This window comes from Empidonax traillii, unplaced genomic scaffold, assembly GCF_003031625.1.
Source record: "Empidonax traillii isolate 1590-97213 ecotype Southwest subspecies unplaced genomic scaffold, ASM303162v1 scaffold892:size253994, whole genome shotgun sequence".
In the NCBI taxonomy this organism is placed as follows: Eukaryota; Metazoa; Chordata; class Aves; order Passeriformes; family Tyrannidae; genus Empidonax; species Empidonax traillii.
The window spans coordinates 175513-197739 of NW_020956085.1; the positions used below are offsets into that span (position 1 = coordinate 175513).

Consider the following 22227-nt stretch of genomic DNA (forward strand, 5'->3'; position numbering starts at 1 on the left):
CTCCCCTCCCCTCCCCTCCCCTATGACATCCCTCCTATATATGCATGATTTTCAATGGTGCATATTTCTGAAGCCCTAAAATGCATTATGTATGGGTGATGTGGGCAGAACATAAACTGGATTTCTGCAGGAACTATGGATGTGACAAAGGACGAAGAGGAGAACTGAACTTTGTTGGGATAAGGGATCTGTCCACGCTGGAATGCGTGGGATTTTGCAGCAGCTGGAATTTAGGTGCTAGACAATTCAGCAGGAAAACTCCACCTCTGTATTCAAAGGGGCTAATTCTGATGCTTCCCAAATAGCCTGCATAAGAAGTCATCCTTGAACGTCATCGCAAATGTTGCCACCCTAGAGACTAATAGAATGAAGCTGAGACATCGATACATTTTAATCTGTGAAATTCAACAAGCTGCTTCTGTGAATAATAATGCTTCTTCAGCAAATGAGTGCAGAGAAGAGGATATTTAAGATGGGATACTGAATCATGTAGACACCCCATCGCTGAAAGGACCATGGCTTGAGATGAGAGTAGGAATCACCTGGCACAGTGCACGGCTCTGTACGCAGACCTGAACACAGGGTGCGCACTTTTGGCTGTGTTTCATGAGGCAGCAGCCCCAACAAGGACCACTTAGTGTGTCCTTAGAGTGTCCAGTTAAGGGCAAGCTGAAAATAAACCTCCTCTACAGTGCACCAGAGGAGGAACGAATGTGATCCAGAAAGAGGGAAGGAAAAGAGCAGTACTAAGGACAGGTACATAATAGGTCCAGTTCTTGGGCCCCATTTCCCAAGCATGTTGGAGAAATCAGGCATCAGAAGGTACATGTCAGGTTGCAGAAAAACATCTACAGAGGAAGAAAGGAGAGAAGCCAACTTCACTTGTAAGATAAATTTAAGATGCAATCTCATCACAGTCTGTAAGGGCCTGCACAAGTAGGTAATTTCTGATCAGAGACAGCTCTGTCATTTGGCAGAAATGCCAAAGAAACCCAGTGACCGAAGGCAGAGCAGATGAAGAGCAGACACATGGTGTAGATTTTTAAAAGAGATCGTGATGAACGCTTTTCTGCAGTTGTAATGGATTCTCTATTACATGAAGCCCTTTCTTAAATTGAGGCTAGCTACCCCTAAAAGCTATGTGCTTTACCTCAACTGAGACATTATGAGCAAAGAGAGGCTCTGCAGACAGCCTGCCAGGGGCTGCCTGAGACATATCAGAGATGACTTGTTGATGGTCACATAGTCTCTTCCAGTATTAAAACGCTAAGCACACTGAAGATGTCAGACAACAAGGTCTGCTGCCAGCAAGCTCTGATGGATATTCAGGAAACAGTCCTTTTGGGATTAGTCTTTTTTCCTTCAAAGCAACCAATTCAGTAGCATGCACACACTGCATCCAAAACTAATTTTTCATATGGCCCAGCGGGATCTGCCTCAAATCCAGATGGTGCAGTGGGCTGTTTTTGACAAAGACCAGCTCATGATGCTGCTATAAGATGTGCTGTTTCCCTCCACACAATGCCTGTCTCAGTAATGTAGTTAAACATGATGCCCTATTTTGACCAGCACACTGCATACTTTTGCTCTACCACAAGCAGTAGGAGTTCACCTCCATGCAGCAGATGTCAAAGGCAGCATGTTGGATGGTGACTGTCACACCAAAAGTGTAGTTTATCACTACTCTGCCTCAACACACTTACTCATCACTGAGCAGCATCTCACTGATGATCTCTTACTTAGGAGTTGATGTCTCTAAAGCCTGTTGCCATCATGGATTCTTTGTCCTAGCAACGTACTATTTATTTTTCTGTTTATTTATTTCTTTTAACATTTTGAGTTTTGCAGTTGATCTCCTTCAGTTTTAAAGGTATTTAATTGATCCACAATCCACTAATTCTGACCAGCTCCAGCTCCTCTTGTTTCCCCAACTCCCAGTCTAAAACTTGCCTTATCAGTTAAGTAGCCAGCCTTGCAGAATGGGCTCACAGAGGTCTCTCCTTGCTTGGAAAGCTTTTCATATATAACTTTGCAAAACCAAAACACATCAGGGGCTAAAAAGCTGGATGCAGCTGTCCAAGCCCTTTCTCCCTCCTGTCCCCCTGGATTCTTATCATATCCCTTGTGATATTTTCTAGACACAAACAGGCAGTCTGCCTACAGCTCCTCAGTAACTTGCATCTAGCTCATTGCCACTGGAGAGGGATTACTGCAGACAGCAATAAACAGATCCACACTAAAAAGGCCAGCTGCCATAGTCCCTATATCACATCCTTCTCAGTAATCACAACCATAAGTAAACATCCCCAATATTTGTATGAGTGCTATGGGGAAGGCACATGCCTACTATGGCACACTCATGGCTTTGCAGGTGGGTCAACAACTGCTACAGAGAAGTGACGCTCAGCAGCTTCTGCTGTCAGCTGTTGAGATGAGTGCAGTGCAGTGAATTCAATGCACTCCATTGACGCTGTCCTTTGTAGCATGGGGCATCACTCCTGCTCAGCAAGACGAAGACCTCCACTGTCTGCAGACACAGGTTACTGCCAGGGGAACCAGACTGCATGGTTCCTGCAGAGCAGATGGTCTTGGGACTGTCTGTTAAGGAGAGTTAGGGAGATACCCCTCTTCACTGAGCCACTTCAGCAGGGAGAAGGTGCTCAAGCTGGGGCGGGTGGGGTGGCCCTTCACAACTGTCCTCTTTTCACTTCAGGGTTCACACAGCTCCCTTTGTGCTGTAGTCCTCAAAGAGGCAGGCCCCATCTCCATCTTCTGTAAATGATATCATGAAGCTCATCCAGAGCTTCTGTCACTTACAAGGCTGGAGCCCAGAGACCTCACTGCAGAGCACTAGTCTGAAATCTCAGGGAAGTGATGATGAAAAGGAGAATTGCCATGGGCCCTCGCAGTTATTAGCAAGATTCATAGGAGGGCACTTGGAGACTGCTGAAGGTGACTTCCCAGCCATGCTCCTTTCACCTAGAGCTGGCTAATAGAGGTTAATATCCCTTGGCAGAGCTCAGTGTATCCAGACTTGAGAGGCTTCTCCTTTAAAGGAGAAAAATAAATCAAATGCAAATGAAGTGTAACCACTCTTGTAATCTGTTCCTGTGAATGGAATAATGTTCCTGTGAAGGAACTTAGGGATATAAAGTATGTCCTGTGGGGTCAGATCATTGAGCAGCATGACTGTATATCTGAGCAACCAAGAGAAACTAACACAACATACAAACTTGAATGGGTCTAAGAGTCAAAATATCTTCAGTATTTTCCTGTGCCCTTACCCTATGTCCCTTCTTCACTCTACATGTTTTTCTGAGCATGTGCCATGGGACAAAACCCCAAATATTATCTTCCCAGATCCACTACATGTCCCTAGATGAGCTTGGGCAGAACATTTATTGCCTTGTTTTCTTCCATTCCTGAGGTACGGAATGGAAAAAATACTGTTCACCCACTTCACAGGAGTGCAACCATGGCCAGTGAATTAGTGAAAACAAGGTACAAGACCCTGTCTTTGCTCATGTTGCAGAGAAGAGGGGTTGGCTGGAACAGGATCCACCTTCTATCTCTACACTTTTATGCTGAGGTCCAAAGGATGTTTCACAACAGAATCCAGTAATTTGTAGGGAAACAAAAGAAGAAAGGTATAGCTTGAAAGCACTACATTTCCTTTCTTCTTTTACTCCCCAGAACATTCTAGTTATTTTGTTTTCAGAGACTGTTTCAGAAATTGCTGGGAAAAAGAGCAAGGGTTTTCAGAGAGAGCGCAGATGTATTCTTTTATGTGACACATATGAATAATTTAATTTGTTGCCATGAATAGCTTGGGTTTCTCTAAATAAGCCATCTATCTAGAGGTTAGGAGGGAAACTAGCAGTAATATGGAGTAATATAGGAGTGTAATATGACAAATGATGTTTCTGGATAAAAGATGGCACTGCATTTATACATGAACTCTGAGAGAAGGGTATTTCAGCTTGTAACTCATGTCATATTTCACTGCCGCCTCACTGGGCAAGTTGTCTGTCTATGAGTTGTGGCATAAAGAACTCATAAGATATTTATAAGGGATCCAGAGATACCTAAATAGGAAATCATTTGATTTCAGAGATAGGCACCAAAGAGAGCAGTTTAAAGCCCTGACAGAATGTGCAGCCTTCTGCTTTCATGCTTAGTAATTGCTGGAGCAAAGCAGGGATGTATATGTTAATGAGATCTGCTCCAGAAATGTTTTTTCCCTCCAGACAATTATGATTTTCTTAGGCAGACTGAATAACATCATACGAGGACCTGAGAAATAATCCTAGTAAAAACAAACTCCAATAAGTAAGTTAAATGTGCCCATATTTTTGCAGTGATGTGTAGGACCCTGCTTAGAATGTCTCCTGCTATATCTCCCAAGTTCTTTGGAGTCCCCAGGCTCGGGGAAGGAAAGAAGGTGTCTCCTTCTAGGCAACTTGTCAGTGACATGCTGAGCTGGATACACACATCCTGAAAAGGATCACAGGTAACAGAGCAGCAACCCCTGCAACTTGTCTGGATAAACTCTTCAAACCAAAAGGAAATCACTGTCGTTCAAACCAGCTGGGTTTTTCAGAACCTTTCTCTACTGCAAAGTTTTGTGCAAGAGAACAGCAACCTTTCTGGTTATCAAGAGCCCTGCTCTCTTCAGAAACAAAATCCTGGCAGAAACAGTCTGACCAGCAATATTTTCTGCATGTGTCCCTCCTGAAGAGATTACATGGCGGGGGGGGAGGGGCTCACTACAAAATGATGAGTTCAATTTTTTGGCATTTCTAAGAAACTAAATATCCATTCTGAAAGACCCTAGGCAGGCACTCTGCTATAAGACAGGCAGTGCCAGTGAGATATGGGGGAAGAGAAATGACTCACAACCCCACGGTTTTTCTGTCTTCAAGAAAGCATTTTACTGAGATGCCTAAGTTGGGAATCCACTTGCCTTGCGTTGACACGTGGAGAGCAGGAGGTAGCCCTCAGTTTTCAAGGTACAACAGCTCTTCTGCACAAAGCTCCCTTATTTCTTAATGTTTTCAAAAAGGGGCTGTTTTTATAGTTTACCCCCGGAAAGAAGTCACAAAGCAAATACTTTAGAATAAAAAACCCTTACAAGAACTGAGCCCTGAACTGGTACTGCACTATGCAGCTCCCATGCTTTGATGAGCTGTGGCATGACAGTCAATGCAGCATGATATGCACCAACGTCTGCATCCTCAAGGGTGGAATCAAATCCTTTAAGGCTCTCACAGTGGGGAAGCAAACATTGCACCTCTGCTATATCACCTCTCCCATTGCTCCCCTTCTAACTTCTACTCTCAGTCCTGGTATTAACCCTCTCCACTCCACTTTGAGTCTGTTAGCAACTTTAAAGGTATTTACTTCTTTTCAGTAACTGCTGGGGAAAAAAATCTTACTAGTGGGACACACTTGTGCTGTGTGATTCAGGTGCTGTTTTTCTCATTTGGACATAAACCCAAACTTTTATGTAGTAAACCATCTGGCATGGTTCACTCCCTTATTCTGCTGCCCTTAAATACTTTTATTCCATTCCTGATGTCTTAATGCATGACATTGGGTCTCTAAAGAACCTCTGTATCAGCCAAGCCCAGGAGGCCCTCATGCATCTGGCCACAATGACCACATACGAACCAGAGGAGCACAGCACAGCAGTCACCTTTTTTGCTGGTCTTGTGCTACCAAATGTATCTCTCCTCTTCTATCCATCTTTCTGCATGACCAGCTGCATCTGCAAAATTTGGACCTTCCTGGAATGGAAGTTACTCCTCATGCTGAGATCCCTTGTGCTGAGTGCAGCAGGTTGATCATTTGGATCTGGTTCATGGAAAAGTGTGAAAATCACAGTGCTGTACAGGGTTGGCCAAGTAGCACAGCAATGAAGATGTATACCGGGCTCAAAGCAGAGGCTTCTGGCAATGCATGGGGTTTCAACTAACCAGGTTCTTACCCAAACATGCCTTGTTTTCTCTTCCCTTGCTCTGTTCTCCTAGTGGAGAAGAAACCTTGACAGAGAGGAAGATGCATGGGTGGCGTGTACTTTATGAATGTCTTCCTCTTCTGAGCACTTTGTACGTGGAGATCAGGATGATTGTCCATACACCCCTCTGTTTATTAGGGCAGTAACATCCCAAAGAGTTAAGTGAGGCTGGGAATCCACGATGCCAGATACAGTACACCCACTTAAGAAGTGACATGCATGACTTCAGAAGGCTACAGTCCAGAGAAATAGGTTAGAAAGAAGAAGGAACCCCAGAAAATGATCACAACATGGTACCAAAATTTGCAAACACTGTCTCCTTTCTCCTAAGATCTGAGAAAGGCAAGGAAGCTCTACAGCTGGTTTTTTAAACACAAATGTTCTCCATGAAAAGCTGATCAAGCTCCTACAGTACTACTTTGAAGAGACTGAGGGTTCTATATTGCAAAGGCACTTTAAAAATCCCATCAAGAAAAGCATTTTTGGTATAAAACATTTTTCCTTATCCTGCTTATTTTCCCAGTCTTTTTTTAGCTTGTTCTCCAACAGCTGGCTAAGGAAGGAAGGTCTTGTTGATTTGGATTGAGAAGAGGGGGATTTTTTTTTGCTGCCTAAGTGTCAGGCCAGATGTGTCAATCACACCATTAGGCAATTCTGTGTGCTGCAGTCACTTGTATTACTACTGCACAAGAGAAACTGGGGCAGAAAGACAGCAGCTAGGGATTTTGTTTTGATTAAGAAAATTATACTTCCCACAGTCAATTCTGAAGTGCTGTAGAAGGGTGCGATTTGAGCTAACACTCTCAGATGCCTCAGAAGGAAAACTTTTTGTTTCCCTGTGGAGGCATTACTGGCACACACTGGGAAAAACACTTCTCTCTTCCATAGTCTGCCCCATTACTTTACAGTGAGCAATTAAGGAAGCACGGGAACACAGAAGAAAACATTGTATTTGGATGTAATGAAGTGTTTCACTCCATCAGAAAAATATCTTTTATTTCAGAGACATGGGATTCCTTGCAGCTTGAAACCCAAGGGCTGCTAATTCTGAGTTCACTTAGAGACAGAAATGTTATGTGTCTGAGCCAGTGTGAAAGACTGGATTCAAATCTCACTGGATTATTTACTGGGTCAGAACAAACAGTGTATGTGGGGGGGAAGAAACATGAGAGCAATAATTCTCTATTGTTTAGTAATTTTCTATAAGCCTTTACAATGTAAGTTTCTGTTAAAGTAGTGACGCAATAGCAAATTTCTGAATCCTTTAGTTAAAGCAGTGGTAACTTGAGTATCCAGGTTTTGGCTAAGAGATGCTGAACAAAGGTGCTTTATAACCATCTCTAAATACGCTGCTCAACGGACAAGTTCAAGTAAAGTTCAAGCTCCAAACAACCATCAGAGTATGAATTTTATAAGGGAAGTAGTGAATATGTAAGATATTTACTAAGTATGTAAAATTATAAGTAAATATTAGATATACTGAGCCAAGAAGGGACATACACATGATTAGAGGAGCAATCCTCCTGTGTGTCCAGCGCTGATAGTAAAGGAATGCCTGACCACTAACACTCACAAATTGAATATTAGGGGTTTTTTTATTGCCAATTTACGGTAACAGGCCAGGCTGAAGCCCATATGGCAGGGCCGGACATGGCAGCCCCAGAAGGGAAGCCGTACAACAGATCTGTCAACCACAGGCCTGGCTGGTAGCTCACGCACACCACGCCCCCTTGAGCCTCTGATTGCCTGCACCACCCCTCACTCTGGCCTGGAGGGCTCTAAGTGGTCAGTGAATGAGACCCTGGGAGGGGTGGCCACAGTGGCCAGACCATATAAATACAAGGACACAGAGCCCCCACCTCCTTTCTCTCTCTTCTTTGGCCATCATCATGTGAAGGATTCTCAGCAGTAACTATTTTTCTCTTATTCTAATCTCTTTCTTTACTCCTTCTCTTTTCTTCTCTCTCTTTACTCCTGTTTCTTCTCTTAACCTCTTTTTTTTTCTTTACTTTTTCCCTAATCTTGTTTGAGTAACTTATCACATGATGGGTTGTACTAAGCTGGTGTGTAAATTGGGTGGAATGCTTTCTCTTGGTTGTAGTTGCCTAGTGAACCTTTTGCCAAAATGCCTATTTTCTCACCGAATTAAAAGAAATCCCTTGGGAAATCATATATAGCACTTTATGTGATCTCGAGGTATTAAAGAACTGAAAGGCTTTGCAAAAATTCAGTGGTTAATTATTTTTGAGCCTTAAATATAAGTAATACTCCCAGCAAAGCTTGAGTCTTCAGGACTTGGATCTTACATGAAGTATGTAAAATATTCTGCTCTTCTGCTCTATGCCCAGTTCAAGTTAGGTGAAGGGAACAGAAGACGTTGGCCTGCTGAGTAAGACAAGCTCCATGTAAGTGGACAGATGCTCCCTGCCCTGACCTTACACAGTATTTAAGCACATGAGTCTTCTTCAGTTTCTGACCAGTCCATTCAGATGCAGGAGGCAAATGCTGATCTCCATTAGGGCCAGTGGGAATTTTGCCATTGGTATCCACAGAGTTGGGACTTTACCCAACAAATAAGAATGAGTGATCATTCACTGTCTGGTCGGAGGAGAAAGTGATAGAACAGATCCCATGCAGACTAGCTTACAAAGCAGCTGATCTGCTGCAGATCAGCTCCTGGAGGCTTAATCTCATATATGCCCTCCTCCTCCCAACCTTCCCCACATATCCCAAATGACATCTGACCTCTAGCTCCTGGAAATCCTCCTCTTCCTCAACGTCATAGGAGAGGGTGTGAATCTTGATGTCATCTGCTGACAGATCAATGAACTTGCTGTCTGGGTACTCCAGGCTGTCTTTGGTGGGAGAGCGGTCCTCGATGAAGGTAGTTTCACAGCACTCCGAGCCAATGCTCTCACCCCATGAGCGCAGCATATTCTCAGAGTAAAGGATGATGTTGGGCCGGTAGTGAGACTCCACCGTCTGCTGCAGCATGTTGGGGTCCAGGAGCTGATGCACAGGGTCATTCCTGCCATTCTCCAGGCAGCCTGGAGAGGACAGGCTGCCCGCTCGGTGACTCCGTTTCTGTGGGGTCGGGTACACAGAGACCAGACCATCTCCACTCTCTGCCATTAAGTTCCTTGTATTAATTAAACCATTCCTTTTCCCAGCTTCAGTGATCTTACTGTGCATTAGGACGCTGTTCTGCTCAACCAAGCCATCCATACTAGGAGGTGTCTGAAGCAGTGGGACAGGTGGCCTTTATTTTGTTGTACCTTAGAGACAGTTCACACTGGGGCAGTGGCTCCCATTTTCCTGATGAAGAAAGGAAACCGACACCAAGGTGAGGACAAAGGCAATGCATAACATATCATGGCACTCAAATCAGCTTATCTTCCATATCATCTCAACAGGAAATAGAACCCCACATGCACATTCTTCCAATATATGCCCACTTGGAGAGTTATAAGAAATGGCAAAAATGAGCAAAAAAAACCAACCCAAAAATAAACCCACAAACCCAAACAAACAAAAAATCCCCCCAAAATAAAAGGACTGGTTTCTGTTCTCAGAAATCTGCAATTGCAAAGGGCAGGCAGCTGGTGTGTTAAGGTGTCAGTGTCTGCAGCCACCCTTCGCCCTTGGCAAGTGCTTTACTATCCTTTGGAAACTCATCCAAAGAAAAATAAGCAGGACGTGTTCTTAAAATGAACCAAAAAAAGCACCCAGGGAAGGTGAGATCAGATCTTACCCAGAGGAATTAAAAAAAATCCCAAACTCCTCTAGACAGGGTCTGAAATCCCCTGAGTTGCTCTGGGTGGCCTACTTCTTCCAATTCCTCCAAGGCTGTTCAGGGCAACAGACTGAAGGGCTGACATGGGGCTTGTCAGTGTGACCATCCCCATACAGATGCACCTGGAAAGCCTGGATGCACAGTCACTTGTGCCCCGGGAACTGGTTGTCTCCTTTTGCACAGGAATGAAAGTTCTCCTCTGTCTCACCTGAATGCCAGTCAGGCTCTGTATTGTGTGGACTGCACTATGGCATGAGAAATCAGAGGAACAGTTCAGAAGGCTAAAAAATACCTTTTTTTCCAGGCCAAACCCTTTCTCACCAGGATGCTAGTTTTTGCTAGTTTTCCTCAGAGGTGGCCAAAGGAAAATGCTTTTTGAAATACGGATGTATCTGCCACAGCAACAGTAAATACAGGGGTTTGTCTTTGTGCCTGACCACAGAAATGACAGAAATGCTCCTGGCTTCAAAGAGCTTCATACTAGATCCCCTAAGGCCAAATTATTAAAGTAGGATTACCTATCCCCAGTGTGCTGTCTGGAGGAAACCAAGAATGACACATACAAACACACATACATATGTATTATTTTTACTTGATGCATTCTCTCTATTTCCCTTTCATATCAGACAGCCTCTAACAGAGCAACGTCTAGGAAAAGCTTAATTTTATTTTCTATAAGTAACTCCAAACTTCAAATACCAGCAGTCTCCCATTTGAATGCAAGAGATATCTAAACCATTCAAAGAGCTGGTCTTCTGTTCTAACACTATTAATGAAACAAAAACCACGTCTAACGTACAAGAGAGCTCACATGTTTACATTCACAGCACTTGATTTAACATGCAGAAAACCCATTTGATTGTGTTGTGAAATAGTTCGGTGCTTCTCCTAAGCTAACCAACAGGAAAGCTACACAGCAGAAAATACACAGCTCTCAGCCTCAAACCTGGGGAACCTGTGAGCAAAAATTAAACCAATTTGCAGATGAGCTTGGAAGCTTGGTTTCACCAAAGGGTTAGTCCAAAAGCCATTTGCACCAGATAAAATTGAGAGCGGATGCCATGCCTTTCCAGGAAAAACTCATTTCCATATGCAACCATGCTTGTGCTAAATGAATATAGGACCGCGCCCTCTTCCTGTTCCCAGTGGGGGGTGGCATCAGGCCATGTCAGCACAGAGGTACTGGTGTGAGGTGGAGCTGCTTTTGGAAGAAGCAAGCAAAGTTCAGCAGGCAAGAGTGGGTATCAGCACATTGGCCTCAGGACTGGTGCTTGCGGAACAAGAACCTTCCACCTGCTGCTCCCCACTGAGTGCTGGCAGCCGGTATGATCTCCTGTGGGCTGCTACAGAGATTATGGGGGACCCAGCCACAGCCTCAACTGGGGAACACTTGCTGCTTTACCCAGCTAAGTATGTAATCCAGGTAGCAGGATCATTCTGCTATGCCTCCCATAGCTTGCCCACAAACTTTCTACTTCTTCCTCCAACCTCTCCCAAAAGAACAAAATGAAAGTACATCATTAGTGGCAGAAGCTGAGAAAAAGTCAACAACTGAAGAGCAAGTTTGTGGACTTTGCTCAGTTCCCCCAAGCTGGTTTGAAAGTAAAAGACTTCCTGATGTGTGACACCAACAATCAACTCCCCTGAAGCCAGAGAGACTTCACCCAAAACTGCAAACCACCTCACAAGGCCTGCCATTTGTCCAAGCAAACTGAAACGGTCAGCAGGAGCATGCCACAGATGTAGCAGAAATTGGAAGAAGATACACAGATCAACACGTTGCCTTCCACAAAAATGTATGAAGAGGTCAACAGTTTGCCACTGCATCAATGGCTGCAGCAAAACCTGGGCCATAGGGGACAATGCTTCAGTATGCTAAAGTGACTTTTTGCTCTTCCAAGTAAACTACAGCGGGTTTCATAGGGCAACGCAACTAGCTCACACTGGGAAAATTAGGAATTCATGCATTAGTGATAGCTACAGGTTTCATTGCTAACAGAGGAAGTAAAAAGACCTCCTTGCTATTTTAGTCTTGCTAATACGCAGCAAATCCAGGAGCACTTCAGAATATTACTGGGATGACAGTGTCACTGTCACAGGACTGCCCCATACAATCCCTTCCTCTTTAGTGATCATCAGCTTATATGATGCAGGAGCCAAGTCCCTGGTTAAAAGGAGGCTCAAGACTCAATATTGTTACAAAAGGTGATTTTGCTCCAAAGCATTTGGAGTGATTGCAGACAAGAGTATGAAAAATACTTAAACCAGGGCTGCTCTTGACACTATGAATGACGTCTCTATCATCCCAAGAAACTGAGAATCACTATGTTACAGACTTATATTGCCTGGCTTCAACCTGTGCCCTCTCCAGATAACACTTACTCTGAAGTAAGTAAGTTGCATGCCTGATCTGAGAAGCCCAAAGAGAAAAACCACCCTGGTTTGGCAGGTAAGAGAATTGAGCAGCATGAACAAAACTGATGTGGGACCATTCAGCCTATGGACAACAGAATTCATCCTGGCATCCTTCACTTATTAGACAGGATAGAGCAATTCGTGTTCCTCAGTCCTACCAAGGATTTATCTGGCAGCTGCTTACCTGCTGTGCATTTAAACCAGCCTTGTAAACCAGTCCTGCAGATTCTGAGAGAGACCTTCCCTTAGGGATGGGGGAGAAGGAGAAGAAAACATCTGAAAAGAGGCAAGGAGAAGACAGGGAGATCCTTCCCCCACAGAGTTCGTCCAATAATAGAGATAATGCATTGTCCAAGACATCCTTCTCAGAGTCTCACATAGCAGTGCAGCTAGCATGCCTCAGGGAAGGTCAGCAGAGAGATGCATATGGCAGCATGCAATCAAACAGAGTTATTTAATCCTAGAGCCATTTCCATCTGTAACTGGCTGGCTACTTTACCAGAACCTGACCCAATGCTCTCAGCCCTGCAAATGTATTGCTTAAAGGTAAGAGGCTGGTAAGTCTCTTATGCCTTTTGATTATGCTACCTTAAAGGGGGGGAGGGGGGGGGAGGAAATAATAAATAACAATAATAATAGCGCTAATAATGAGGCATTGATTTTTCTTTTCTGGGTGAAATTCATGAGTGGCTGGCCATTAGGTTTAAATCAATAGTATCTTGATTGCCAGTGCATTTTGATGCATAGCTGAAACAAGGTCAATTGCTGTCCAGGGAAACAGTTGAGGTACTGAGAAATCCTTCATCAATGAAAAGGCAGGATTAAGAGCATTGTCAGCCTGTGAGATACTGGATTATTATATTAATTATTGGCCTGGTCCAACTCAAGTGTATGCATGGGTCGAATTTCATGAAGGTGAAATAGTGCCCTGGTCCATGCGTCAGCCCCCTGGAGCCTCCTTGGCCACCCCCAGAGCAGCTGTCAGTCACTGGCACACTGGGAACCAGCCTACACCCCATCCTGGAGCCTCAGTTCAGCTCCCATTTCACCTACTGCAGACACCTGAGCATGTTTCTTGGGAGAAATTAATTGCAGATACGCAAGGTGCGCAGGTCCGGTGGGCTCAGTCTCCCTTCGGAGTCACAATACCCCTCTAAAACACAAGACAGACCTCTCAGCTTAATACTAACCTTTACAGGAGTGAAGCAGGTGAAATGAATCCCTCAGGTACAGATGCAGGTGCGACAGAGAACGGCACATGGTCACGAGTGATGCTTAGGGGCAAAAGGCAGCAAGTGCTTCTGCAATGGCTCAGGGCCTGTGTCCTGCCTGCAGGGACTCCTTGGACATGGATTCACTCACTATACTTTCACTAAGGGCTTTCTCTCATGTGACCTGGGCCAGGCTCACATGCCTGTGACTCACAGGCAGGTCCTAAAATTAAGATTGCCCCAATTTCCAGGTTAACTGCAGCCCAGAATCTCCAGATGGCAGTGCGCCTGAGAAGATAACCTCTAACAGACCACCTGAGGAAACTGGAGGATGCCTTCTCTGCAGGGCTTCAATACTCAGGAAAAAGGCTTCTCTCATTACCTAGGACTGCAGTGAGGTTTCAGAATGATGCTGACAAGAAAATGAAACTCACCAGAGCCCTCTCAATAAGAGAGCTGTTTGGTCTGCTCCAATATGCAGAGTTAATTTAACTGGTTTTATTCAGGTTTCATCTGTCTGCAGTTTCAATGTGTCCCAGAAATCAGTCACTGGTACTAAGGCTAACCAAAATAATTCTGCATTTTCAGACTTAAAGCAGGAACCAGAAGGGAAAACCGAGTTCCAACAGATAAGTACATCAACCTTCAATCTAATGTTTACCTTGGGGATTAGAATTTTTTACCCAGGTCTCTAGTATTAAAAGTGAATTCATTATTATTGTAAACTTTACTCCTTCCAATTTCTTGCACTTCTTCCCCCCCCCTCTTTTTTTATTTTAGAAAGAAGCAGTGATCAGTGCCAAGATATTTAGTCTGCAATGCTGTGGTTTATTAAGCTATCACTTGTGTTACAGCAGAGCCCAGCTACAGTAGCTGCAATGAGAGCTACGCTCTGCTGGGTGTTCTGCAGCCTCCTGCTCTGATGACAGTGGCTGACAAACTAATTAAGAAACGGGTGTGAGACAGAGAAATGCCAGCTGTAGAGAGAACAAGGGGAGAACAGCTAAATGCTGTGCCCCAGGTTCTGGCAGACAAGAAGCAGAAGCTAGCTCTGTTACTGCCCACCATTCCAAAACTCCTTTGCTCTCCTGTGACCTGGCAGGATGCTGTTTTCCTCCTCTTTCCACAGGACTTTACACAGCTCAAGCATAGCCTAAGGGTGTTTCAGCCTTCTGGAGATCCCTTTCATGTACCCAAAGTCCTGCGTGAACAAGCAATTCAGGAACTCTGAATTCAGAAACCTTGAATTCTGAACAAGCAACTCAGTTGAAATAGTAGACTATGGCTGACAAGTCCAAGCCGTCTTCTCACAGCAGACCAGAAAGACACTCATTCAGCCAGACCAAGCACTACAAGCCCAACAGCCTGGTTTATTGGCAGGAGATGAAGGAAAGTCACGGTGAGGCTGAAGGCAGAGTTCCTATCTGCTGTCAAGTCTTGCAGCTGTACCCGCTGCCATTTCCTGCAGATCGTCAACCAGGAGAAAGGACTCAAAAATCTCATGTGCTTCTGCATGGGAGTCTTGGATATCAACGGAAATCTTTTCCCCACGAAGACAGTCAAGCATGGGAAAAGGGTGCCCAGAGAGGTCCTGCAGTCTCCATCCTTGGAGATTTCCAAGACCCACTGAGCAGCATGGTGTGACCCCATAGATGACCCTGCTTTGAGCATGAAATAGAACTAGAGACCTCCTGAGGTTCCTTCAACTTACTTATCCTACGATTCAACTCCCTCTGATCCTTACAGATTCCCAGCTGTCTCCTACGCTCCCAAAAAGACATTCACTGCTCCCACATCCCTCTGCCAATCCCTCAGTGATTCTAATTCTAACACAGCACGGAAAGAGGCGTCAATAACGACCCTTCACAGGGCTGTGCCACCACCAGAAACTGATTCAGCCTCATGACTGCCAGATTCAACAAAATGCCCCGGGCCTGATGTTGGTTCTTCCACTGCCAAGACAGAGAAAGAAGAGAGGAGAAAGCTTTCTTGAAGAGCAGGAAAGTCAAATGGTGAGCGCTGCAGCCTGAAAAAGGACACATCAAGAGAGGTCTGGAGGTTGCAGGTTTCCTGGCACAAGCTTTCATGTAAGAGGGAGTTTTTAATGCCCAACACAATAGGCTTCAGCATGGTTTGAGGTATTTCAGACATTTAGAAACTGCAACAACAAACACGGACCATTGCTTGAGAGAAATCACAGACAATAAATGGATCTGGAGAGCTGATTACAAAGTGAAATATTTAATGAAATGAAGGGAAAAATATTTCCCACTTGTATTTTTTCTTCTTTGATTTAGCTGGGCTCATTAAAGTAGGTTTTGTTTTAAGGGAATGCTGTATTTCAGCAGCTGAAATTCCTTTTGCCCTATTAAGTAAACTACAGGGAATTTTATAGGGCAGTGCAACTAACTCACATTGGGAAAATTAGGAATTCATGCATTAGTGATAACTAAAGGTTTCATTGCTAACAGTGGAAGTAAAAAGACCTCCATGCTATTTTAGTATTACCAATATGCAGCAAACCCACTGTGAAATGTGGGCATGTCCTTCCCTGAAGAGGAGGAACTTGGAGTACAATGAAACACCCAAGGTCATGTTGAACAGAGTAGAAGAGTTGGAAATAAAATCCAGGTCTCTTGATTGCCTGTCCAGAGATATATTTAAATGTGGAAACAATTACCATATGCGTATTAGATCTGCCTGAATAATTGATTGCTTAATTCAGTAACTTAACTAAAGAACAGAGTGGGAGAGCAAGGAGGAATTACCTTGCATTGACCTAAAACATAAAATGTTATCCCTGCAACAAAATATTTCCTCTTGAGCAGATGGAAGCATCTTGCCTGAGCCAAAATGTAATGTTTTGTTTATTTATTTTTATTTGAACAAACTGGTTTTTAATTCAAGTTGTCTCTAATTAAACAAACAAAACAAACAAACAAAAAATACATTCAGGCTTTTCTAGCAATCTTCCTTCCTGACTTTGTCAACCTTGACTCTTTGTGGAGGTCAGTCTGAATTCACAACTTTCTTCCTTCAATGACAAAACTGCACTTTCCAGATAATAAATAACTGACCTGACTAACAGCACCTTGCTGTGATGTAAACAACCCTGCCTCTTATGGAAGGCACCAGAGTAAAAACACCATGACACCTGTACAACTTACGGCAATTACTTTGCAAAGTGAAAGCAGTCAAAAAGTCAGGCTCTGTGCATTTTTCAAGCAAGACATTCATTTCAACAAGGCAGTTCGGGAAAGCTCAGTGTCAGAAACCTATTATCAGCTCCCTGACCACATCTGAACATGTGAAAGCTAAGAATCAGCTTTGACCATGTGGCTGGTGAGCTCAGTGTGAAACTATAAAACACCTGGATCCTGCCCTAACACTGCATCTCCACAGGAGCAAAGCCTTTTGTACATGTGGCAGACACATGCTTCTCTTGTGTTTTCTTCTCTCTTGACTGTAAATATGTACCCTCCACTCTGAGCTTGGCTATCCAGTAGCACACAGAGCAAAGGATGACATCACACTGGCTTGGATCACTGGATTAAGAGGCTCCCCAACACTGCAGAAAAGGATCACTTGACAACCCCAAATGTATCCAGCCTCACTTGTGAGCTCCCCTCACCCATTTCAAACAGGGGAGATTGAGTCATGAGGAGAGATTCTTGCTTTAAGACATATCTCTCCCAACAGAAGACTAAACTGACATTTCTTCTCCCTCCCTCCATCCATTCATCCGTCCATCCATCCATCCATCCATCCATCCATCCATCCATCCATCCATCCAAAAAGCTTTTCCGTAAAACTCTGTGATTATGCCCAGTGCTATAAAACTAAAATATAATTATGTTATGAATCATTATATCATGATATAATAAATAGACGCACAGAGAAATATCTCAGTTCGCTGCCTTCGGCAGTGTGGTCAGGCTGAAGGCTGCCAACCTGAAGAGCAGAAAACTGTGCTGCCTTTCACTTCCAAAGCAAGTGAATATAGCTGTTCTCTGGGGTGTATAATTGTATCCCTAATTGTTCAGAGGGTCCTCATTGAGGAAAAACTTCCCACGTGAGTACCATGACCCTCCTGCATGGAGTGAAAAGCACTCACAGCCTCTGCCCAGGAGCTGCTCTGGCTTCTGGGGAAAGTTCGACTCAGATCCACACTTATCATGCCATGTTTTGGTCCAGAACTATTGATCTTGTGGATTCAACCACGACCCATGTTTTGCAGAGTGAAGACTGATGCACAGTTGAACTGCCCGTTCCATTGCATATTTACATGATGGACAAGCTTCATGCTTAGGTGAAAAGATGCACTGTCTCAGTCTTCTTGGTCTCTGCACAGAGTCTGGATAGTTTCTGAGAGTGAGTCTAGATTTAAAGGTCTGGGAAAGGCTAAGTTATCACCAAGACCCTCTGCCTAATTTTAGTGGTGACTTGTGTTGCAACAGAATTTAAATTCTCCACCTTAGAAGATGCTACCTGATGCTCTGCCCCGTAGAAAGCCACAGCAAGGCACAGTCCCTGCTGCACAAAGTAGAGCTTCTAAAAGAACCACAAGAGTCTCTACCAGGAATACCAACATCACAGATTCACCTGGCCCTCTTGATCTGCCTGCTGGCTGACTCCAGTGCCTCCCATTTGACCTAAAATCCCTGTTTAACTGTGTTTGTGACCAGGCTGGACCACACACAGAAACATCAAAATGTGGATCCGGGACTGACCCTACTGCCCATCAGTCTCATTCCTGATGGGCAGCCAAGCCCCCAGAGTTCCTGATTCTTGCACACACCTTGCTTATCTGGCTCTGCTTGCATTCCCACACTGCATGCAGGAAGCAAAGAAGGACAAGACGCCTGCCTCGCACTTCTTCTGCACGTAACCTACCAATGCTATGCTGTAGGCTGGGGCTTTAGATATTCCTGAAGCGGGAATGATAAATAAAGAGATGACAGAACAGGAAGACAGCCTGGTGGTACCGACTTGGTGCAAAATGAAGGTTTCTCTATTTCCCACCCCAAACAAAGCACCCCAGGGTTGTAAGTCACTTTGCTCGAAAAACACTTCTGTGATACCGTAAAATTGCTAGTGCCAGTTCATTAGGGCGAGGATGATTAGATTAAGCAGCCACTGCTGGGGCAATAAAATCAGCCGTGCTTCATCAGGCGCTAGAAGAATTGCAAAGCTAGGAATGTGCTGTGGGACAAAAGCTTTACAGAATAAGTGATTTAGCCATAGCAAGACTGGTAGCTGGAGGCAGATAGGGCAGACAGAGAAACACTGAGCAGTGGCATCAGTGGGCATAGAGTGACCTTTACCGACCTTTCTTAACCCTGTACTCACCCCTCCCTGCAGAAACCAGAAGGGATAAGGGGCTGCATTAGACTCAGGGCATTGCCTGAACATGATGAAAAACCCTATCACCTCTTGCCTCTGGGAGGAGAAGGAACAAACGACCCCAGAGATTTTTATATGGGAGGCACAGACGTTTATTTGGCAGCATATCCACAACACAACACTATCTCCATGATCTTGCAAGCTACATGCAGTTGGAAGAAGAGAGATTGTTTTGTTGCAAAGAGCACAAGAATAGGAGCTGGAAGGTAGGTGGGTGGGTGATGTGGAGACAACCACATGCTGGGAGAGGACTAGATAAGACAATGCATGTAGCAGGGAGCTGCTGTGGGAGATATCCTGAAGAAGCATGCTGAGCACATCAGTCCTGCAGGACCTGACACCAGGCCAGATGTCTCAAGGAATCTAGGAAAGTCAGGTCCCTCCTAAAGGAGCTGAACTCTTTGATTATGCCTCACCTCTGGAAGTTTTCAATGTCAGATTGGATAGGGCCCTGAGCAACCTGATCTAATGGAAGGTGTGTCCCTGACCTTGGCAGGGGGCTTGGAACTAGAAGATCTTAAGGTCCCTTCCAACCCAAACCATTTTGTGATTCTATGACTGTCTTCCAAGGAAATTATCCATTTGAAAACACCATTTCAAAGTTCTTAATTCTCTCTGAGGACTTTTAATGAGTCTGAGCAGTCAGTCAAAGCACATACGTCCCTACTAGAATTATACCAACTTGATGTGAACAGTCAGTTCAATCTTCTCGTGCCCCAGTGAATTAAAATCTTAGAGTGTAAGGACAAAAATAACTTTACAGCATGGATTTGGATGGTTGGTAAATGAGGAAACTTTACACATTCAGGTTTTATATAGATACACACATACAGATAAACATCTATAGGGATACCATATATAAAACTGGGAGTGCTAAAGGCATGCATGGACTCACACCTCTCATGTACTGCACCACTACTTCAAAATGTCTTTGCTAGTCCAGAGAAAATAACCAATTTTATGACACGAAATTCAAAGCACAAAACCTTTCGCTTCTTAGTTGCTACAGGTTAGATCAGCTCCACCTAAATCCTCAAGGTCACAGGCATTTACATCTGAAGACAAGAATTTTGCTGTGATCCCCTTACTCAAAAGTAGTTTCCCACTCTTACTAGAGAAAGAATTTCCAGAAACAATTGATTTGATAGCCAGAGGACATGAACAGCTACACTCACACACTTACACAGAGACGCTATTCACATTTGTCAAAGCAAAGCCACTGAACACACCGAGTATTTTCCTCCTGTACGCACCTCTGCAGTTCTTTTCCATTTGCACCATACAAACAGTAACTTGTAAAAATTCATCTTCAAAGGTGACGAAAACAAAATTTGGAAATCCCAATATGCAATCCGCAATCTTAATAACCATACAGGTGGCATTAAAAAACTCTCTTGGACACAATTATAGCTGGCTGCAGATACAAATTTACACTAGAGAGAAAGATAAAAACCCTTATCCAACTATATTCCACCTTTTCCTAACTACTATCCTCAGAAGCAAACGCATTTTAAATCCCAAGAGCAGCCTTCATCAAGTTAAATGTGTTGTGGTGGTGCCTGCATACACTACGTCCTGCATTGCACCTTAATTTGTATAAGGAAAAACCTTCCCATGTGTGTGAGATTTATTCCAGAGCATATGGCACCAGTGGTGTGAGATGTCTGCTTGCCGACTTAATAAAAGGAGACTTCATTTAATTCCTACAAATGCATTTATCCTACATGCACCCTGGCATGACCTGTAGTTACCAAACTGCCAATAAAATGTCAGCTTATCCTGTAAAATCAGCAATGCCCTATTCTTAGGAGTGAGGCAATTTGAAATTATTATGGAGCATCTACATGCAGCTACTTTGAAGATGATAGCTCATTAACTATAATTAAGAGCAAATAATTTAAATCCATGAATGTAGAAAAGCGCATCTCTGTTCTGACTGCATTTTATAATACAAAAAAAATCCCCCTGTAAGTACCAGTTAATGCATCATCTTGAGTTTAAGAATATCAAAGCACCTTTTAATTGTTCTTAATGCTCTGTTTACGCTGGATTAATGTCTAATTAATTGTAATTTGAATATTTAATCTCCCTGGAAAGTTCAGATTTTTTTTTCTTCTTTCTCCTTCATTACACACTGACTACAGCCTCCCTCCAGTGATTTTGAAGTCACAGTTCAACAGATTGCTCTCCGAAGCAACTCCTGCCACTAGGTAGCTCCATGTTCTTAGCGAGGGTCAAACCCCATCACCGTCGCCAGTCCCACATAGACCCCTGCACCTCTTCTCCTGCAGCGCACTCCTGACCAGCAAGCAGTACCAGTCCTGTCCCAGGAAGGCTTGCACTCCTGAATTACTAATTCCAGAAAGGTTTCAATGCATTTACCAGCCTCTTCCTACTGAAGGGGCTGACACCCTTGCGGGATGCTTTAGTGATACCCTATCCAGAAGGATGGGGCAGGCACGAGGGACTTACCCAAGGTCAACCCCTCTCTGCCACCGAATAGCAGGGACCACTGCCGTCTCCTTGCCTCAACCATCCCTCTCTTCAACTTAGCTATCACTGCTGGCAAACTAAAGAACGGGAAGGAAAAGAAATTCAGTCCGGCCCCTCTGGAGCAGCATAGTGAGGGGAACGGGCAGCTGTGGCTGTCAAGAGCCCAGCATCTCTGCCTCCTGCCCCCCGGCTCTACCACGCAGCCCGCACGGGGCCGCGCACCGCCGCATCTCCCCCTTCCCGGGCCAGAGACTGCCCTGGGCTGGCAGGGAGCTGGGAGGGAAAGATGCTCTGCCACAGTGCGCTGGAGGGGATTCTTCACGGGGAAGAGGAGGGAAGGGAAAAGGAGGACCCCATGCACGCTCTCCCATCCAGTGCTCCCAACCCACACCTCGCCAAGGCACTGGAAAAGCTTGTCCCTCCCCAGACCCTCGGCGCAGAGGGCAGATGATGCTAATTTCGACTCTCACCAGGGCACCGGAGAAGCACCTCTGCGGGCAGCGCCCCACCGCAAGGCGAAGGCAGGCTCCCCCCAGTCCCCGCGCTCCCCGGGGCTCCCCCCGGAGACTCCGCCGCGGCAGCTGCGGGCGCCGCGGTGCTCCCGCCTCCGCTCCGAGCCCGGCGGCGCCGCTCCGGAGTACGCGGCGCAGGGAGCGGGAGGGGGTTTGGGGGATCGCTCCCCGGAGGGGATGGGATAGGACGGGATGGGGGGTGGTCACTCACCTCCCTGCAAGGTGACCCGCAGCGCGGTGCTCCTGCTGTGGGCTGCCGGAGGGGTGGCGAAGCTCCGGGCCGGCGGCGGCTCATAGCCCGGACGCGCTGCCCGCCGGCATCCCGGCTGCGGGGGCTGCGGCGGCGAGGAGCGGCGGGGGAGCGGGGCCGGGAGCGGGACCGGA

At 45.1% G+C, this 22227-nt stretch overlaps 1 protein-coding gene across 2 annotated transcripts in view; it reads right to left on the reverse strand.

Moving 5' to 3' along the window:
* The window catches only part of SYNDIG1 (synapse differentiation inducing 1), a 74254-nt gene extending 52094 nt beyond the window's left edge, over positions 1–22160 (reverse strand). For both annotated transcript variants that reach the window (XM_027902623.1, XM_027902624.1), the window contains exons 1-2: positions 22055–22160; positions 8762–9331 (exon numbers count right to left, since the gene is read on the reverse strand). In XM_027902623.1, the coding sequence (XP_027758424.1) occupies positions 8762–9241 (480 nt within the window). In that variant the 5' untranslated portion in view covers positions 9242–9331; positions 22055–22160. The remainder of the gene's footprint in view (positions 1–8761; positions 9332–22054) is intronic.
* Between the last annotated feature and the right edge of the window lie 67 nt (positions 22161–22227).